The sequence below is a fragment of the Podarcis erhardii genome (assembly GCF_964252035.2).
Source record: "Podarcis erhardii genome assembly, chromosome: 4".
NCBI classification, from domain to species: domain Eukaryota; kingdom Metazoa; phylum Chordata; class Lepidosauria; order Squamata; family Lacertidae; genus Podarcis; species Podarcis erhardii.
Window position 1 is genome coordinate 52,950,282 of NC_138508.1, and position 21,374 is coordinate 52,971,655.

The following is a 21,374-nucleotide window of genomic DNA, read 5'->3' on the forward strand; positions in this document are numbered from 1 at the left end:
TCTCAAGGCTGTCTTGATAAAATATGACTGTGCCTGACCTTTTCACTTGGGTGTGATGTCTAAATCAAAAGCTGACTGAAAGCAGTATGAACAGAATATATATGACATGATCTTTGCTTATGTAGATATAGCCCCTGCAGGTGAAAGAATCTCCATAGGGCTTAACAGAGCCCTGTTTTCATCCCTTCCTCCCCTCAGTGCAGGCAGAAAGGCATGCCAACATGTCAGGGCACTCTGGGAAATGGGATTTTTGTGTGTTCTCGCCTATCACCATTGCAGCTATTTCCTTCTGTTCAGTTATTAAAACGCCATAGATAACGTGCTTGTGTGTACCTCTGTGCACATACTGGAGTGGGGGGCAGGACTCTGTAAAGCTCTTCATGCAGGTAATTGAGCCCCCATGGGGAAATATCATATCCATAGTTCTCAAAGAATGCAGTGTTCGCAAGGCAGGTGGACAGACATGGGCAATTAAGAATGGGGTAGAAAATGTTAACAAGTGCTACTCTATTAATAAACATGAAGTGGCTTTGCTGCGACAATGCCTTTGGCCAACATACACTTGCCTGTGAGTAATTCCCTCTGTGTAAGAAAGGCACATGTGTACAGCTGCTTGTGGCTATGGTGAGTAAAGGACAGTCATCTGACTGTAGGTGTTATCAGACATAGTTTGCTTGCATCAGATGCTGTCTTCTGCATGCAGAGAAATAGAGCTCTTCTTACTCTCAGTAGAGCATGAGACTCTTAATATGGTTTGTGACATTCCTGCATTGCAGGTGGTTGGACTAGATGACCCTTGGGGTCCCTTCCAGCTTTCCAGTTCTGTGATTCTGTACTGAGAGGTCCATACATTTTCTCTGGCCTTGACAGGTGTGGTCTTGCCTCTCATCTTGTACAGCACCTCCGGAACTCAGTACAAGGCCAAGGACAATTCCCTGCTCCCATCCCCAGCTCTAAGCATTGTGAATCCTTGCCCTATCTTCACAACATTTCCCCACATTGTGGAATCCCACAGCTGCCTTTGCATACAGAAAGTGTATCAATAGAACTGTCAACTGTGCAGCAGGACACTTGTGCATGTGGATCTGCAGTGTGTGGAGGAGATGACTAGGTTGGGGCAATAATCATTGCTTCACTTATACTGAAAAAGACAAAACATAGCTAAAACAGGGCGGAGGGTTACTTCAAAAAGAAGTACTACCGTTCTTTACCGAATATGTATACTATAATCCTCAATCCATTTATTTTCGAGAAATTGCATTAGAACAGTAGGACTGGTAAGCAGTAAACTATATACAAGCTGGTTTTCAGCGTCTGTGCATGTATGAAGATCCAAGAGTGTGTGTATATTTTCCCAAAGTGTACCATCCAATTCACTTATTTCAGTAGGAATACGAATCAGTTTTTTCTTTGTTAAGATTAGAGTTTGGGGTTGGTGCTATGAATGTTACTTTGTATAGCTGAAAAAATATTTCGGATATAAAATGATGACATTAGACATAATTCAAAGACGATCGGATGTGGAGAGTAGAAACAGGGACCCTTGTCTATCAGTGTGCATGTGCATTAGTGGAAGTGGAATTCATACAGCCCTGTAAAATAAGCTGCTATGCTGCCAATCAGCTGTTTGGTAGGGAGACCAGAATGTGGGATAAACTGTTTATCACCATGTTTGCAGCATACTCTGTAGGGCTTTATGCATTGCACTCTGCTACTAATTGCACAGGTAGGTGGCTTCTAATTAGGTTAGGGTATTATATCTAGGTTGTTACTTGGAAATTATTACGAGCTACAAGAGGTAAATAAAAAATGAACTACCAGCTTTTGAACTACCCACTTTTATTTGCTTCTATTAAGTGTGTAGGCTTCAGGATAATGCTGTCAATTGGCACACCACAAGGATGTCTGGTTGAACAAACTTCATTGAAATGATTGAGAGATGCATACAAGAAGAAAAATGCTCATACTTTATATTAATTTCAGTGAGATTTGTACAGCAAGGTGCCCAATATTTATTGTTCCTTCTGCCTTTGAATATATAAAAATCTTGCTGTCTGCACCGTCTGGCTCCCAGCATGCACACAGTGGTACCAAACTGGTTACCTTTTCTGTTCCTTCCTCCTTGAGGCTAATAATATCCAAATCGAAATCCTTTCTTAAGCCATCTGTTTTGTTGAAAGTAATTCGCCCTGTCAAACCATCCCAACGAGCCTAGAGAGAGAGAGAGAGAGAGAGAGAGAGAGAGAGATAATGTGTAGCCTCAACTTTTCAAGCCCATGAAAAATAATTGTGCATAATCTCTCTTTCTTAATAGAATTCCTTTCAAAAACACTCCAAACAAAACAATCTTCTTTTATTGATTTTCTGATTTTATTCAACTCAATGCATTATCAATAGTTCTATGATAAGGACAGAAAACAACATGTGCATGGAACTTGGGGAACATCCCCAAGGTACATTATCCATCAACAACATTCAAACCAAAAATAATTCATGGGGTTCCAGAGTTTTGAGCTGTCATATGTCCTGGTCTCAGGCCAATCTTTGCACTCTTGGAATTACAAAAATTAACAGAGATGCCGTTCTGATAGGCATTAACCCAATTTATTACACAAAGAAACCCTATCAGTCGGCATCTACAAACCACTTTTCTGCTTTCAGGGAATAAGCAAGAATGACTAAATTTAGTGGAAACACTGTGCTAAAGAATCTATTTTTCACTGTGACCCCTGGCTCTATTCCAGAGGACACACTGTATGTCTTGTAGAGCTGGCCCAGATCCAACACATTTTAACCAAAATACAAGGGAGTAAGTGTGCGCAACTGGGGTAGTTTACTGAAAACTGCAGTGTGTCCATGTAAGGAACTAAAGAGAGCAAGGAAATGAAATCAGAACTTTTGCAAAAAAGTTTTGTTGAGGATTGAGTGGTTAACTAATGGAGGCAGATACTGGGGCTGAGCTCTGGCATTAATATAGCCCTTGGTGGGAGCACATAATGGTGAATTTGCCTATGAAGGGGTGGACAGAGGGAAGAGAATTGTGAAAATCAAATGCATTGTTGTGAGAAGTTGTAGAAAGGTGGAGGAGGGAAAGACAGGAATGGAGTTTTGTGCGCGATTTACTTTGTTTATTTAAAAAAATTCTGCCTCAACTTTCCACCCAAATTTGCTTTTAAGGTGACTTACAAAGTCCAGAAGAAAACCATGCACACACACAAAACAATTACAAAATCAATTGACAAATTAGATAACACTTAAAGCAATTAAAACAATCCAATACTGATTAACCAAAAGAGTCAAAGAAAGAGAAACATTAAGACCTAAGATATAAACCAGCCAAACTAACAGAAACAAAAAGAGCAGTAAAAATCACTTTTAACTGTCAAACCTCAGGTAAACAAGATGGATTTCTCCTAGTGCCTAAAAGAAGATGCTAGGTGAATATAACTCAGGGGAGAGTTCCATTATATGGTGCAACCACAAAAAACATGGTTGTGTGTTCTCTTGTTACACAGCACACTAACAAATGTGGTAGCATGAAACATACTTAACAGTTCCTTTCTTTTACTGGGAGTAATGAAATGATTAATTTGGTAGTTGGGCATAAAGGCTACAACCAACATTTTTGGTTCTTGTTGTCCCCACACAAACATATACCTCTTTTAGCCTCATCTGCTATGAATAACTGCATCACTGTTGAGAGTTAAATAATATATGTGATAGCCTGAGTCAAAGGTAACAGCTTTGCCTTACGATGCTGTTAAGAAAAAGCTGGCAGAGGTGGACTTGTATGCAGGCTCCAGACCTACCACTGGGCAGACTAAGGAGACTGCTTCAGGCACCTGATTTGGGACTTTATAAAAGGACAAGAAATAGTTAGCTACTTACATTATTATAGTTGTATTTTTATTGCCAAGAAGGGGAAGAAAGGTGTTTGTGAAGTTTCTGCCTCAATGTCAAAATAAATTAATTGACCAGGCACTCGCTACAGCCAGGTCTCTCGGGGGGTGTGTGTGTGTGAGAGTGTGTGTGTGTGTGTGAGAGAGAGAGAGAGCTTTGCTGTTCCATCTGAGGCAACAAACTGCTGCAGTTTCTTTCATACGGCTTCTTTTTAAAAACTCTGAAAGGTTTCTAATGCAAGAAATATTTTATACATGATTTATTTATTTATTTGATTTCTTGCCCACCCTTTACCATAAAGTCCCAGGGTGGGTTGCAACAATAAAATATGCAATTATATAACCATTACAATCACAAAACCACAAAAGTGTAAAAACAATTTAAAACAGTTCAATATATTAAATAAATAAGCAACAACACTTCCATGTTTAAAAACAATGTAAGCATTTTAAAACAATTCCCTATTTAAAAACAGTTCCAGTACAGGTGCAGTCTTCCAACGTTTCCTGTGTATACAAACTGTCCTTTGGCTAGTTCCTAGTGACTACCATTGTAACACTAGAAGAAAATAGTTTTTCAAGTGTAGATGATCTTTATTATCCTCATTTAGCTTGCTCCTTCATGAAATAGCTTAAAAATGCCAGGAAGTCTCACAATATATTATAATAGAGCAAACTCATCAGTGTCTGCTTTACAATTCTAATTACAGGTTCTCTCAGCTATATATTTATTCCTATTCTGCATTAAACACATTGTAGATAGCTATCTACTATGAACCTGGATGGTGTACACAAAACTGACAGAAGTATGATTAAGTTTCCATCTTTTTTTATCTGTAGAACTGAATCTACTGAAATGAATATTATCATGTGCACAGCAATATCATAATCACATGGCACCTAAATCCTTTACGTAGCTTTTGCAGGGGTTTTTTTTTAGTGTTACGGATAGTAGGGTGGGATTTTTAAGAGATACAGTGATTTAAGGTTCACAGAATAGGCTCTTCAAGAGTGTAAATGGTAGTTATTGTAGGAGCTCTCACTGAAAAGTCATTCTCCTGATGGCTCTGCCAGAGAATTATCAATTTTCAGTGGACAGGCCCTTTGTCACCTCTGTCTCAGAAAATATTCTCACATTTCCTATTGACTTGTTTGTGGGTCTGCCCTTCTCATTAACTGACACCCTCCATAAGCAATAAGTTGTCCACTTTTGTAGTTACAGATGCTGTAATCCAATCTATAAAATTGCTCAAAAGTAATTGGGTTAAGCATTAGATCCCAACTTATTTGACCAGAAGTCCCAGCAACATCTTACTTTGAACTAATTTCAAAGTGTGAATGTGTCATCAATGAACATTTGATGGTCAGTGTTTAACTGCCTTTAGAGTAAAAGCTAGATTAGGAAAAATCCCCTAACAGGGCTCCTTCACAGGGCTTCTTCTCCAGAAAAAGGTTGAGGCGGGCAAGCAGTTTCCTTTTCCTAGGAGAAATCACTGACTCCCCTTCCCCTGGTGCATACTTCTCAGTGTCCTGCCAGTCACTAGAGTATGTGACTCATTCAGTTAGTGATAGTGCTTGGAGAGACATCCTTGATATCTATCCAAGAATACTGGAACTTCCACTTGTTCCTGACACTTTCTTCAGGGAACATTTCATATATTCCTATTTTAACCAAATTTTAAGACCAGAAATTAAGTTGGCACGTGTTGTGGGGATTTAACATCTGTTGTCTTTGCAGTTTAATTTGATTTTAAAATAGTATGAGCACCATGCTGCCTTCAGATATCCTCCTTGATGTTAACCAAGGCCCCTTGCCCCTCCCATTTTTTAAAAAAGAAAAACTGAATATTTTTGGAGGGTTGGTTGATTGGTTGTGGCTGTTTTGCGGAAATGATGCCTTCTTTTCTATGTGGTTTGGGCATGGGGGAGAGGTGCAGACATTTTTCCTGTTGTTGTTTGTTTCAAGTGGGAGGTTCTAAGTTCCACCACTTTTTCTGTGAAATGGGTATTTTGTGGTTTCTGTGACAGCTTCTTAGATTTCCAGGTGTGTCCCTAGGCTCCAAAAGTTTAGGGACCTCTGCTTTAATTAATAATCCCTATCTGCTGTTGCAGAATAAGTTCCACACCCTGAACTAAATAAACTTGGGTCTAGTAATTATGTAACTGTACTAGACCAATTGTGGCCCTTCTGTTCAAAAAAGCAGCCTGTGAGTTTTCAAGTAGTTCTTGGTTAAGTGAAAGTTTTGACAATCTGTGGTAAAATATGTGAGGCACTTAGCAACTGAGAAGATGCCAGCAACTAATCTGGACAAGACTGAAGCACTTGCAAAGTATTGTAAAGTTCTGAGGTACCAGTTACCTTCCCCAGGGTTCTCTAATTATTATAGAATGGGTTGTGAAAATACGTTTCTCAATGGTGTAACTTCTTAGTTAGTTGTTGACCGGCACCCCAGTGAGACTGCCTGGCCCACAATATTAATATTGTGCCAGAGAGCTGGGATGCATGTTATGCTTGCCATGGTGATGTAACCAAAATAGCAACTTCATGATTTCCCCTTCTTCGTGCCATGTACAAACACTTACCATATGATTTGGCTCCATCATATGGGGAGCATCCCTTCCATGGTCATTGTTGAGAGTTGTCGAGTTTTTTGTGTGGAGGATAGCCTGTAGGATGCCCGCGATCGACCAGTAGATTGCGATCGACTGCTTGGACATGCCTGGTTTAGGACAATAGCTGCTGCTTGTCAGAAACAGGCATTAATTAATAGCTGCCAATGACAGTTGCATCAGCAGAAGGCAGTCACTGTAGAACACTGAATTTTTAGTTCCTGCAAAAGAGTGGTCTAATCTACCTTCAGACCCTGGGCGTGGAAAATGTTGCTCAGATGATTGTCAACATGCTTGGTAGTTGTTTGGAAAAGGCACCATAAACTTGGATTTAGCTCTTTCCATTATTGCCACCCTAGTTGATCAGCTAGCTATCACAGATTATTGAACCAAGGTTATGCATGCACAAAGTGGCACCACATATGCATGCAAGTGAAGCATTAATTTATAATATAACTAACAAATTGTGCAGGAGATGCTAACTTTCAGTGGTCAAAATTGTCTCAATAAGCATAATTCATCTATAGGTGCAGTATTTGAAAGATAAATTGTCACCACAATAATATCTGGAATCTATATTTTTAAATGAGGTTATTAACCTTAATAAAAACAGATTGAATATGAATGTGTATCGATCTTAAATTCAAGCAAATGCAATTTTCCCTGAAAAACTCTATCATTGTACCATTGATTGAGATCATTGTTTCACTTTCTCTAAATTTATTAGTCATGCATCATTGAGAATCAATATTACACCATGGTTTCTAGCCAACAGTAGCCATCAGATCAGTCAGAAGTTTTTAGCTGTGACTGTAACCAATTAGAATAGTTGGCCATTCTAGGGAAACTTTCCCACACTGAGCTACCCTAGATGCAGCTCAGTCTGACCCAAAAGTCTTTTGCAGTTGGTGTGAAGCAGACATTTATTTGTGTTATACTAGCTAAAAAGAATAAACAAGCTTGAAAGTACTACAAAGCACACACCATCTCTGGGCCATTACAAACTACCCAATGTGAGCTCTCTCTCTGTTTTGTGTATATGCTTAGCTCAAAGCATTAAGATATTGATCTTATTTTCTGTGGTATTTATAGGATGGGGTTAAGCTGACTAATTATACTTCTTCTGCCCTTACTGAAAATAGCTTGGTGTGGTATACAAGATCTCACACATTTTATCATTGCAACAACCAACAGAGTTAGACTGAGTGAGGGACAGGTCCAAGGCCACCCACTGAGCTGCATGTGGAAATTTTGAACTGGAGCTCTCCAATCTTAATCCAATACTGTAACCACTTTACCAGAACTACGGTATATACACCTGGCTCTTTGCATTTAGTTTTATGTCCTTTACACCCTACCCTCAGTCCTATATGCTAGAATGTGAGGCTGGCTTCTAAGGCAAACCACACTTATCCATATCATACTTCACTGGTTTGAATTAAATTTTAAACATTACTTTTTTAGATTATATATTTTTTAAAAAAGTGATATGTTAAAGAACAGGCTGAGCCTTTCAATATTTTTCTTTATTCAAAATAATAAGTTCCAAAGCAGTACAAAATATAAATAGGTATCTATGTTTCCAAACACTCTCTGGCTTCCTGGTTCCAGTTCTTTCTACTTCTCCCTCCTCTATTGCTTTTTTTATTCCACTTGCCTTTTGTTTTATCCTACCTCTATACCTTCTTTCACCTCCACTATCAAGAGTATATGTCTCCTGAAGATGTCCAGTTTATGCCCTGTAGAATCCATCTCTTAATGCAACTACCCTTTCATTCTCCATTTCTATTAGTTAAACTTATTATTATCAGGTATTAGTCAATGAGTTGTAATTAGGGAAGAAGTAAGAGATGAATACCTCTGAAAAGCTACATATTGAACCACCCCAATGCAATGTTTGCCAGATGGGCTAGGCCGCATATTGGTGAAAAGCAATTGGAAAACAGCCATACATTTATCTGAAGAGAACATAAAGACTATGCGTGAGCAAACAACAGGATGATCAAGTGTTAAGGTGGGGACGGGGAGTTCATTCAAATGAATTCATAGGAGTCATGGAAAATCTGGACAGATTGAATTGACATTTCCCCACCTCTTCATATTTTGATTTTTTTATTATACTGTTGCAGTTACAATATCAGCTATTACTACAAAAACAAACTTATATCCAGCATTTATCCATAGTTACTTTTCCAGTAAACAATAATAAATAAAGCAATACAAATAATAAGATCTTCTATGAATACCTTCCATCAACTTATCCATTTCACTTAGTTCCAGACATTTTTAACAGCCATTCCTGGACAGATGGCAGCTGAGAGTTTTTCCACTATATAATCCCTACTGTGTTAGCAGCAGTCAATAAATTTGGCATGTGAAGCTCAATTAAAGTCTAAATTTAAGAATGTTTAGTGTGTAGAGTATAAAATGTCTTCATTCCCATTAACCATATCTCTCAACATTCCTCAAGGACCGCAATTCTGTGAGTCACTGATCTGATCTGTGAGCCACAAAGTCACCTTTCTTCCTTGGAAGTATGACCCTGGAAAGTTATCTAATTCCCTGAGCCAGATGCATAGCCCGATTCACAACTCATGTGTATGTGTTAGTGTAGTTGTATTTAAGACTTTTAAGTCTCAATGGATATGTATAGTGCAACTAATAGTCATTTCATTTCCTCAAGACATTCTGGAAACTGAAGATCTGCGTGTGCTTCTTGAGAAATCTCAGTGCTATAATCAAACTTCAGTTCCCAGGATTCTTTGGGCAAGGCACAACAACAATTAAGCTAGTATAAAAATTATAGAAGTGTGGATGTGCCTTTCAGGCCTTGACTGTAGTTTCTTTTCCAATATGCAGTTTCCTTTTTTTATTTAGTTTAGCACACTGCACAATAATAAACAGCTAGCTTTGGATTTCTCCCTTCTTTGGCTTTCTATTATTCTTTGTCTGCTTACTGTATAATGACTATAATGACTGCATAAGTCATTGCACATTTTACCAACTAGAATATGCACTTCAAGGCATAATTTAACATATTTTTCATGCTAATATTTCTTATCAAATTATAAAGCTCTCATAGGTTTATTGAGTTCTACTAACAATCCTCATGCAAACCTGCCTGTTATTTTTCTGTAATCACCATGCTGTGGAAATTGTTCAAATCATCATCAAATGTTAACTTTAACAAATTAAGTTTTAATCTTGAGTTAAATCCATGTCTATTGTACTGTATAATTGCATTGTTAAATCCATATTTATTGCACATCATAATTGTAGGGTTTTTGGAGTTGGAGAACTGCAAAAATGTCATATATATTGGGGAAAAGTAACAAATATATTCAGAGAAAGCTCAAGGGGACTGTGGAGCCTCTGGCTTCCTTTTGTGGAGCCAGTGTGGTGTAGTGGTTAAGAGCGGTAGTCTCGTAATCTGGGGAACCGGGTTCGTGTCTCCGCTCCTCCACATGCAGCTGCTGGGTGACCTTGGGCCAGTCACACTTCTTTGAAGTCTCTTAGCCCCACTCACCTCACAGTGTGTTTGTTGTGGGGGAGGAAGGGAAAGGAGAATGTTAGCCGCTTTGAGACTCCTTAAAGGGAGTGAAAGGCGGGATATCAAATCCAAACTCTTCTTCTTCTTCTTCTTCTTCTTCTTCTTCTTGTTCATCTACTGTTTATTTATGATTATTTCTCCTTTAGCTAGTTTTCACAAAGGGTTTATAGTTGGACAAATAGCTACAGTCCCTTCTATGTTTGCTGCTAATGGGAATTTTTAGTGTATCCTCAATACTTTACTTATGAGGGATGTGTATATTTTGTATTTATTTCATTTCCTTGCTCATGGAGCCTGGTGGTGGTGCTCTTCTGCTTTGGTTTTTTTTAAATAGCTTTTCTCCCTATTAATTAGGCCTAGTTAACCTTTCGTCCTTCATGTGTTGCTGGAATACAACTCCCATTATCTAGAACTATTGGTCATGCTGGCTGGGGCTCATAGGTTATCTTCATTAAAAAAATCACAGGTTAGCCATCCCTGGAGACAGAGTTAAATAGCAAGGCAGCTGTCTGAGGAATTAAATTTAATTCCTCCAAACTGATTTTAGTTGTCCTGAAGAAAAAGATAAATTTTATTTTGCAAGAGAATGACCTGTTTCCCTCTTTGTCTGGCAGGGAATATAGATTTGTTTGCAAACTGTTTCATGAGGGGGCGAAGGATTAGAGTATCATTTAGATATCAAATGACATTAGGTCACAGGAACAGGAACTTCTGGAAAGGATTTAGTCTCCCTGTCTGATTGTAACTGAATGCTGATCCTAGGCAATGTACTGTATATAATATCCACCCACACAAAACCTGGCTTGTGAACTCTAGTTAGGTTACCTTAAACCAGCAGGAATATCCAAAGGGTTCCAGCAAGCTTATACTTCTCCAGCAAAAGCTTAATGTTCCCTATACTCATGCATAATATCCAGGGTTTGTGTAAAGTAACATTAATGGTATTTCTGTTGCAATATTAACCATTTTGTACATTCTTGGATATTACAGGACATTTGTTGTTTAAAGTGCATGGTAAGATGTTGCATCTAAAGCACAGCCATTTTTCAAAATAAAGGGACAGGCAGACAATTCAATAAAGTCTACTTTAAAATGTCTAGTACTGCAGGGCTATAAGTTCTAGGTAAGACTGGTGCTGCCTCAACTGTTATTCCCTGTCCTGTATCTCTTACTTAGCAAAAGCGAGGAGGAAAAAATGTAAATCAGTAATCTACTTTTCTAATATATAGAAATTAGTTGCTAAATGGCAAATATAGTGATTCTAGATTCCTTGGCAATTATTTTATTTTTTATTTTGTGGTTATTGTGGAGATCCTTCCTTTTGTGAAACTCAGCAGTCAGATAAAACTAAAACTCCTTTGATAGGAGAATTTCAAAGGAGGGGATCTAATACTGTTCGTGGGCATACAGCTCCTACTGATATAGCTGTCTAATTAAGCCTGAGTAGAAAAGCTTGGGGTTGGGGCAATTTAAAAGTTTCTTCAGAGTAGTGGATGCTGTGATTTCCTGATCAAAATTTCCCTTCCCAAATGCTGATTGCTGCGCAAGGAGCAGCTAAGTATGTTTGCAGGTCTGACAGGGAAAGGGGCACAGAGGAAAAGGACTTAACACCTCTTTTAACACCTCTTAAAGCCCTAAATGGCCTCGGTCTAATATATCTGAAGGAGCGTCTCCTCCCCCATCGTTCTGCCCGGACACTGAGGTCCAGCTCCGAGGGCCTTCTGGCGGTTCCCTCACTGCGAGAGGCCAAGTTGCAGGGAACCAGGCAGAGGGCCTTCTCGGTGGTGGCGCCCGCCCTGTGGAATGCCCTCCCATCGGATGTCAAGGCGATGGACAACTACCTGACATTCAGAAGACATCTGAAGGCAGCCCTGTTCAGGGAAGTTTTTAATATGTGACATTTTAGTGTATTTTTTATCTCTGCTGGAAGCCGCCCAGAGTGGCTGGGGAAACCCAGCCAGATGGGCGGGGTACAAATAATAAATTATTATTATTATTATTATTTTCTATTAGCTCTTAAGAAATTCTCAGTCCCCTGCAAATGCATTGCAGTTTTGTCTTTTAAGAAATACATTGAAACTGAATCACAGATCTCCCACATAATGTGTAGCTGGCTCTTATGCTACCTTTCCAAAGGTTTCAGAATGGCTCAGTGTTCACACATATGCACTATACAGTATAATTTTATTCTTCTTACTTTTAGATATTTGGGCTTTATGTCAAATTTTCTCAAATTGCAAGTTTCCCTGCTGATCTAGTTGCTCTTTAAAGGGATTTGTTGCTTGGATTGTTATTGTTTTAAGAACTTCATTAGTTGCTCTGAGAGGCGGTTGCCTGAAGTAGTGAGACATAAATCCTCTTAATAAATAAATACATATGTACACACTGCAGCAAAAATAGGAAGGCATAGATAAGCTCTGGCATTATCTATTACACCCTACAGTTTGAAAGCAATTACTGCTGTGGAAATAGCGCAGCATAGTGGTGTGCTACAGTTCTCAATCCATCATGGTGATTGTCATTTTTCTCTTTTGCTAAGTACAAAAAAGAAACACTTCAAAAGATAAGAAGCTTGAGCCTATTGAGTTAATGTTTTATAGACCGTAAAATAAATTATCTGTGAAACTACCAGTAATTAGGTCAGATCTCATGTGCCATGCAGAATCAAGCTGTACACAATAAATGTGAATTGTACAATAAAGTCACATATCAGACCATGAACTACATTTACTGAGAAGCTGTGTTGCTTTGGGGCATAACATAATTAAGGCATTCTATGAAAACTGCTTAAGCAATGACACAGTCTGGTTGGAAATGTTTCACAAATGTTTTGATAAACTTTTCCACAACCTCATTATTATTGATATGCTAGATACTGTGGGAAATTAATGTGGAAGACTAGTGAGGAATTGGGTTTGGAGTGTAAATCTGGGTTAAGATGACTGAATAGATGTTGTGAAACATATACTGTATTTGTATATGGAGTAGGATTAGCTGAGTTTCTAAAAACAGAAAAATGTGTAGATATTCAGGCATTAGCTCTGTTTGGACATCACAACCAGCTACTGTTTCTTGTGACAGGAACAAGCATAAGAGAGACTGGACTCACACAAGAGAACAGGAGAATGAAAGCTTTCACTTGGAATTACAGTTAACCATAATTTAGTGTTGTGAGCACATGCTAACATGAAATTACTCTGAAGCTTCATAAGCCATTGTTTGAAGTTGGCTTGTTTCAACAAAGCACAGTACTCATCAGATATGAATATACAGTTGTGCAAGTCTATTATTGTATAGAAATTGTATGCTTGAAATAATCAAAATATCACACAAACTAACTTCTAGGAATTGATGTTTAAAAAGAGACAATTTTGATACTCACATTTTAATATTTATGTTCTTTGGTGCCAGCATCAAACATTTTAACTGAAAATGATTATATTTTGGTTTCCCCAAGCTCTGTGGAAATCACCCCCGAAGTCCCAGTTGAAAGTTCACTAGAAACCTTAAACTAATAGTTCAAATGCGGACGGCAGGGGTGATCTTTGCTTTTAATAGCCTTTCAAATGTTATTTGAAGGTCCAGTCCAGGACCATTAGGTCCAGTCGTGGCCGACTCTGGGGTTGCGGCGCTCATCTCGCTTTATTGGCTGAGGGAGCCGGTGTACAGCTTCCAGGTCATGTGGCTAGCATGACTAAGCTGCTTCTGGCGAACCAGAGCAGCACACAGCCCCATCGTGGGGATTCAAACCGCCGACCTTCTGATCGGCACGTCCTAGGCTCTGTGGTTTAACCCACAGCGCCACCTGCTTCCCTTATGTCAGGTTTGCTTTGTACCAAATTGTAGGCTGAAGTTTTAACTACTGTACCAGGAATTTCCTTCAGTAAAGAGGATATGTGAATATTCTGCTGTTAGCTAAGCACTAGAAATGACACCAATTATTGTGTGGTAGAGAGAGTTTCTAGTGTATTAAACAGCAATAGAGAAAAAGGCTATTCTGAATTCCAGCAAATGGTCCATGCTTACCTCTTTTATCAGGTTCATAAATCTGGGTCCAAAACGCCACGGCTTATGTCTGTGACATTGCAGGGAGCTGACAGTCATTTGGGAGGCACGCTGGGAAGCCACTGCAACCATGTAAACAGCATCATACACCAGAGCTGCTTCTGTCTGTATGTGGGAAAATAGAAAACACTTTTAAGACAACATGTTCATTCCCATCCCCTGGTTTCCCCTTCATTCATTCCAAAATATGAGCCCTGTGTCTAAGGCTTGTAGTACTCTCATCAGTTATCTGTGATTATGTAAGAGTAATGTCTAATTTTAGACATTTGTTTTTTGGACCAGCAAAACTTCTTTGGATCAGGCCCTTAGTGAGCAATTATACATTTAAACGACAGAGGTTTGTTGAGTCTATAAGACCAATGGATAGAGTTAAAGACTCATCGATTTAATGAGACATATTATTATTTATTATAAAACTTCACACACTGCAAATCTTTTGGGAAATTAATAGATTAATTCTATGCTTCATTGACCTACTTACACTACTTATAAATACTAGATAGTTTAGCAATCAAATGTGATCTGAATTTACTAACAGGTCTTAATATAGTACAGATCTGTGATCATTGTTGGTGCACAAATTAGGATTGGCATAAAATCAATAGCTTTGTTTGAGAATAAATTTAAAGTCTTAACTTATTGTGAGCAGTGCTTCCCATATAATCTTTCAGATCTAGGACCTGGCTTTAACCACAAACTACAAATGGGAGCCACTTTTAAATTGTTTACCTATCATAACCAGCATAAAAACCTAAGATGACCCCTCCTGGATCAGACTCATCTACTCCTGTTCTCATAGTGGCCAACCATATGTTTTTGGGAAGCCTGCAAGCAAGACCTGAGTGCAACAGCACTCTCCCCACTTTCGGCTCCTAGAAACAGTTATTCAGAGGCACACTGCCTCTGCAAGTAGATGTAAAACCTAAGTTATTATGGCTTTATCCTCCATGAATTGGTTCAATCCTCTTTTAAAGCCATCCAGGTTGGTGGTCATCACTACACCCAGTGGGAGTGAATACAATACAGGTAACTAGCAACTTACACACATTTAACTTTTCACATTTAGCTGCACATGCCTGACAATTAAAAAAATGAAAAATAAAAAGGGGGCAGTCATCTGGGGAAAAAAGACTTTAGCAATCCCACCTGCCATTAAACCCTATGTGTTTTTAAACTATACACGGTTTTGGCTTTACAGGGAATCCCTGAAACATAATCCCAGCGTAAATTGAGAGTTGCCTGTATTTTAACTATGCACTCTTTGTGGAAGTACTTCTTTTTGCCTGTTTAAGTATTCTAGTATTGTACTTCATTGGACGACATTGGGCTCTAATATTATAAGAGAGGATTTACTTTCTTCACTTTATAATCTTATACATAATCTTATACACCTTATACTCTTACTCATTTCCCCCCTAAACTAAGAAACCCCAAATGTTGTATAACCTTTCCTCATAGTGGAGCTGCTCCATCTCCTTGATCATTTTGATTGCCCTTTTCTGAACCTTTCCAGCTCTACAATATCCTTTCGGAGGTGAAGTGACCAGAACTTTACACAGCATTCCAACTGTGCTTGTACAATACATTTGTGTAACAGCTTTATGATATTGGCAGTTTTATTTTCAGTCCCTTTCCTAATGATTGCTAGCATTGAATTTGCCTTTTTCACAGCTGTTGCACACTGAGTTGACATGCGAGCAGAGTCATCCTGCACAGAAGAAGGGTTGGCAGTAGATGTAGCTTGTCACTGTACATGAGGAAAAGAGCTACACCTGCTGAAATTTCCAGCAGTCAAAGGCACAAACTTATTATTTATTGGGTTGGATGATCTTCAGGGTCCCTTCCAACTCTACATTTCTATGATTTATTAACAATCCTTATTTTGCTACCCAGTAACAATTCTCTAGGTGGCATAGAGTGCTAGATATGCTAAGGCTCCAGTTCTATACACACACTTGCCTTTGAGTAAGCCTCATTGTATTTAGTGGGGCTTATTCTGAGTAGACATGCATAGGATTGTACTGTAAAAGACAACTATAAACCTGAAATAAATCACCACCACAGCATAAAACCTCTAGCAGAAGAGATGAAAAGCAGTATAGCAAATCTTTTAAGCAACACCAAAAAAATTTTTAACAGGTTTTCAAACATTAAAATAAAATAAGTCTTCATCAAGCAGCTGAAAGACCACAGAGCAGACACCATTTTATGCCAACATTGTGGACAGAAAATGGACATTGTGGATATAGTGGACAGTACTATTTCACTTACAGTCATCATGCCATCTAGGAGACCCGTCTCTGGCTTGGGTGGTGCCTGTAGCCGTTCCATTGACCACTTCTCAATAACTGATGACACTTGTGGATTGTCAATGTTGAGTAAGCGAAATCCAGTCATATTGACTCCGCTGTATCTGTAGGGTTCCAGGTCTAGTGCAAACAAATCCTAAATCATCAAGGTTTCATTTTGGGGAAAAATAAAGGAATAGATTGTATTAATGATAAAAGGAACCATCCTATATATTGAGTCAAGCCAGTAGCCTAGTAGTGCCAACCTAGAGTAGCAATGGGTTTCAAAGCCATGGCTCATGAACCAAGGAATTGTTTTTTCCTAGCCTTGTACTGTTTTTCCTTGATCCCAAGCTCACCAAAAATGACATTCATTATAAAATCTGAATAGCTTTGATCTGAGTAGGATTTATTTTCCCCACCTTGACTTTAAGCTCACCAGACTCCAAGCTCACCAGAAATGACATTCATTATAAAATCTGAATAACTTTGAGCACAGTAGGATTTATAACATATCTCATGTTTGATTTGTTGGAACATAAAACATTAGATGCTCACAACATTATTTTATAAGCAAGTTTCAGTGCAGTACCTGGTATTGATTTATATTATCCCAGTAATAATGTTACAGCTATTACAAATGAAAAGAAAAGAAAGAAAAGCTTGAAAAATTGGCTGGTCAATGTTAAGAAAACTTTCCAGCCCTGAGAATGAAAAAAGCTTACAGCAGTGTGATGAACAACACAGTTTTAGTACTTATGAGCACCACATTTCTGCTGCCTTGCCAGCTTTGGTAACATGCAGTCACTGTGTCTGATATATGTTTCAAGCTGGTGAAGAAGTAGTTCTGTGTGCATTAGAAGTTTGCAAAGCAGGGATATAATGGAGGCCTTAAGTGATATTGTTTTTGTGACACATTTCATAAGCAATGTCATGGACCCCCCAAAAAGTGTGAGACACTTGTCAGGATTTGTTTCAAGGAAAAGAATTGTTGATGCTGATATCAACAGTCTTGTGAAGAAACATTGTCAATCTCTATTAAAACTTCACAATGTTTACAATACCCCAATTGCTTCTTTAAATTATAGGATACAAAGCAAAAGCTTGCTAATCTTTCCTATGGAAGGAAAGATTGCATGAGTAAAACGTGTTTAATTGGCTTTAAACAACAACAAAGTGTCTCACAAGGAATGACAAATTAGTTTCCTTTCTATATACCTCCTATGTCTTGTAGAACACAGATAAAAATGTGTCACCTTAAGTATTTTTTATTTAGGAATATTTTTGCCTAGCCTTCATCACATAGCAGTACTAGGATGGGGTAGCATGACTCTAGCACATTAACATTTCCACTAACATAGAGAAGCACTGTAATGAGTTAAATAAGATGCCCTAATTTTGAATAGTCTATATTTGGTTCTCTCCATTCCCTCTCCTGCCCCCATTTCCTTAGATATGGTTTTGAAGTATGGATTCACAAGCATACAATTCTATTTTCCCCTATGCAGCACAGAGAAATGAGAGTGGGGTGGAAATAGGTTTGGTGAGTGTGACAGATATACTAGGCCACCTCTATTGCAAGATGGCTTTGCTATCAACAGTAATACAGTTAAGAAGCACTTTTCATCTATAATGGTTGACACACAGATCATAGGGGATGAAGGTCTTTAGCTACTACTGCTGTAATGGATACAAATTTATCAAAATGTCTTACCAGGGTTGTAAAAAAGTAGTGATAGTATTCAGTCATCATTCCCATGGAGAGGATCTGTTGAGAAAGCAGATTGGGAAGGAGATAAGCCAGAGAGAGAAGCACAACACAAATAATAAGCAATCTACACGAGAAATTATGATCATATTTGTATGGCCGGTGACTGCAGGGCTTATATTGCTTTTACAGATCTACAGAATAGCACAGTGCTGTATGTGGTGCTGAGGGATAATAGCCTCATATCTAGATTGTGCCTTATCTTATGTTCCTTACCAGTATGCTAGTTTAAAAAATGGAAATGGGAAAGTGAGGTTTCATTTTTCAGGGAACAGGGGTTTGGGACAAGATTTCAAACTCTGGAGTGGAGAATTGTCAGATATTTGGTACATTTGTGCAGGTAGGTTTCTGGTTTGTACATAAATCAGCAGCATAGAAATCAGCACTAGTGAATGAAGGAATAGTGGTATGCTTTGTTTTTAACACATGTTGCTGCTTCCCCACTGTAAGGTTGTACTCCCTGTCCATAGCCCCCAATTCTCCTTCTGAGGGGAGAGCTATGGGGAAAGCAGACACACATACTCTGGAACACTGGATGAACCAGTACCTCCCCACCCCTTCAACAACAGCAAAACACTTTCATGTATTGTCATTTTTACTGAGCATATTTATTCGATCATGGAACTCAAGGCAGCATGCACGGGGGTTCCCAAAGGGCCCTCCCTCTAGACTAGGCTTCCTTGACCTCAGATGTTTTTGGCCTACAACTCCCATGATCCTTAGCTAGCAGGACCAGTGGTCAGGGATGATGGGAACTGCAGTATCAAAACAGCTGGAGGGCCGAGGTTGAACCTGCTCTAGACACTGATCAGCCCCAGGCCCCCAGCCATGCTTAGCTACAAGATGGAGGCGTCATATGCCTTCAGACCATGCACTAGCCAGTCAAAGTCTTACCAAATTGTGATTATGAATATCGTAATATTCTGATTTAGAATGAGAATATCAACAACAGCAACAACAGCAACAACAACACAATGGTAACTGCTCCATTACACCTGAGGAAGCCAAGACTTGGAAGCAGCTTATAATGTCCTTGTCTCTACTCGGGGAGTGGGAAGGGTATGGTAGAAACAAGATTCATCAAGGTGATAATGCTTGATTTGTGAAACAGAATCAGTTCCAAGCTACAGAGTAGCAGATAACAGCTGCTGTTGTATTCAAGTGCTCCCCGTATAGTATGAACTCATATTGCTATCCTGGGGTGGCCTCCTTCTGCGCATAAGCTTTTAGTGTAAATGTACAGCAATAAATTTGACAGAGTAGCCAAAGAAATTGTTCTTTAAATGGTGAATGCCTATGGAGAATTGATTGCTCGAAGGAGCCACAAAAAAGCTAAAAGAATGATTAGGCATAGCTTTCAAGGCTTAATATGTTTCAGATCTATGTAACTTAAAAGAAACTCTCTGTGGGAGGTGCAACTTTCCCTGAGAATGAAAATAACACCTTTAGTGGTCACACACTCATAGCCACATCCTGACTCAACAGCACAGCTAGCAAGCTAGAACCTCAAGAAAGTGGTTGGCTTTGCAGTACATGCCACCACCTCTTCTCTCAGGTCAAAGATGATTACTAACCTCTGCAGCCTTCTATTCTCTCTGGCAGGCTTCCTTCAACCCCCCTTTTAAAGCCTTTCCTCCAAATCCAGAAAAGTTGTCGGCAGAATACAGAATAAAAGTCTTGAGGCTGATAAATTAACTGGAAAATGCAGGTGTCTGACTCCCACTAACTTTAAAACTCAGATCAAAAGACACAAGCTTAGCATGCTTAGATGGTTCAGTTTTCATCACTAGTAAATTCTTTCCGTAGAATTTTTTGGTTCAAAGAATTTAAGAATATCACAGACTGAGCAGAGTTATAAGATCTGTTGACTGAACAGCTTGGTGATATCTGTTGGTATAGATACCACCAGCCAATTTTCTCCAGATCATAGAGGTTACAAACTCCATCAAAGAAGTATTAGATACGAATTCAATGTTGTCCGGGGCTTTACTTAATAACATGAAATCATATCTCCATTACAGATAGGATTCAAGCAAAATATCATCTCTCCCTCAGCTAAAAAATACACCCCCCCCCAAAACGACCATCCATAATATTCTGCTGTATGACGTATAAAGGCTTCAGATTTCCAGGCTATAATCATACTGAAAATGGAATTCTCTCTCTGCAGTTTACCCTTGGGGGAAATTCAAGCAGCTATACTTATAATTACTTACTGCTTTTTCTTGCTGTTTGAATATGACAAGGTTAGTTATTCTTTGGTCACAATATGTCACATCAGACAGAAGTGGCCGTATTAGCCCTTGACTAGAAAAACTGAGCAGAAAATTAAACTTTCTCAGGTGAAGAAAGAAATAATATCCTGAGGAGAGAAAGCAGTGGTGGGAGGAGGTGGTTTGAGATTTTGCTTTTGTTGTGCACTTGCCATGAAGGAAAATTTAAACTGGCTAGTATTTGCAATTAAATAAATAAATAAATAAATAAATAACCCGACAACATGTTGTATTTCCATAATACTAGAGGAGGGAGGAATACTGTTATTAACCTTTCTAATATTCCAACTCTGGGCAACCCAGCTACTCTCCAGATTTCTCATTGCCTCATTGGGATATCAGCTTATTACCTATTTTTTTGTTCTATTTCTTTCTTACTTAATCACCTATGATCAAAAAGTTTCTCGGGTTTTCCCCAGCTCTGACAACTTCCCAGAAAGATACAGCAGTGGTGTCCCTCGTGAACACTAAACCCTAAACAAAGAATAAACTCCATAGAGTTGATTCCCCAGATAAGCACAGGTTCTAATCTATACTTGATTCATCTAATCCAACTCTGCTTTGCTAATTGCATGATCTTCATCACCCAAATAGGGCTTCAGTACTCTCTATCCTGGGAGAAACTGCCTGATACTGGGAAGCAGGAGTGGGTGGGTTTAAGGTGGAAATGGGATTTGCTGAGCTCAGGTGATGCTAAAGGTGATCAGCAACCTTTTTCAGCCGTGGGCCGGACTATATTTTGAAGAAAAAAATAATGAACGAATTCCTATGCCCCACAAATAACCCAAAGATGCATTTTAAATAAAAGCACACATTCTACTCATGTAAAAACACCAGGCAGGCCCCACAAATAATCCAGAGATGCATTTTAAATAAAAGGACACATTCTTACTCATGTAAAAACATGCTGATTCCTGGACT

At 38.8% G+C, this 21,374-nt stretch overlaps 1 protein-coding gene and 1 long non-coding RNA gene across 30 annotated transcripts in view; one reads left to right on the top strand and one right to left on the bottom strand.

The window, feature by feature from the left end:
• LOC309340497 overlaps positions 1 to 21,374 on the top strand; it is a 120,227-nt gene that overhangs the window by 52,472 nt on the left and 46,381 nt on the right. For 2 of the 25 annotated variants that reach the window (XR_014156016.1, XR_014156020.1), the window contains exon 3: positions 19,113 to 21,145. The exons of the other annotated variants lie outside the window; for them this stretch is intronic. This is a non-coding gene — a long non-coding RNA (uncharacterized lncRNA). Of the gene's footprint in view, positions 1 to 19,112; positions 21,146 to 21,374 lie in introns of those variants that run through there. 25 annotated transcript variants of the gene reach the window in all.
• Positions 1 to 21,374, bottom strand: part of GRIK1 (glutamate ionotropic receptor kainate type subunit 1) — a 150,311-nt gene that overhangs the window by 36,677 nt on the left and 92,260 nt on the right. For all 5 annotated transcript variants that reach the window (XM_081859276.1, XM_081859273.1, XM_081859275.1 and 2 more), the window contains exons 5-8: positions 18,127 to 18,180; positions 16,396 to 16,569; positions 14,086 to 14,229; positions 2,104 to 2,211 (exon numbers count right to left, since the gene is read on the bottom strand). In XM_081859276.1, the coding sequence (XP_081715402.1) occupies positions 2,104 to 2,211; positions 14,086 to 14,229; positions 16,396 to 16,569; positions 18,127 to 18,180 (480 nt within the window). The remainder of the gene's footprint in view (positions 1 to 2,103; positions 2,212 to 14,085; positions 14,230 to 16,395; positions 16,570 to 18,126; positions 18,181 to 21,374) is intronic.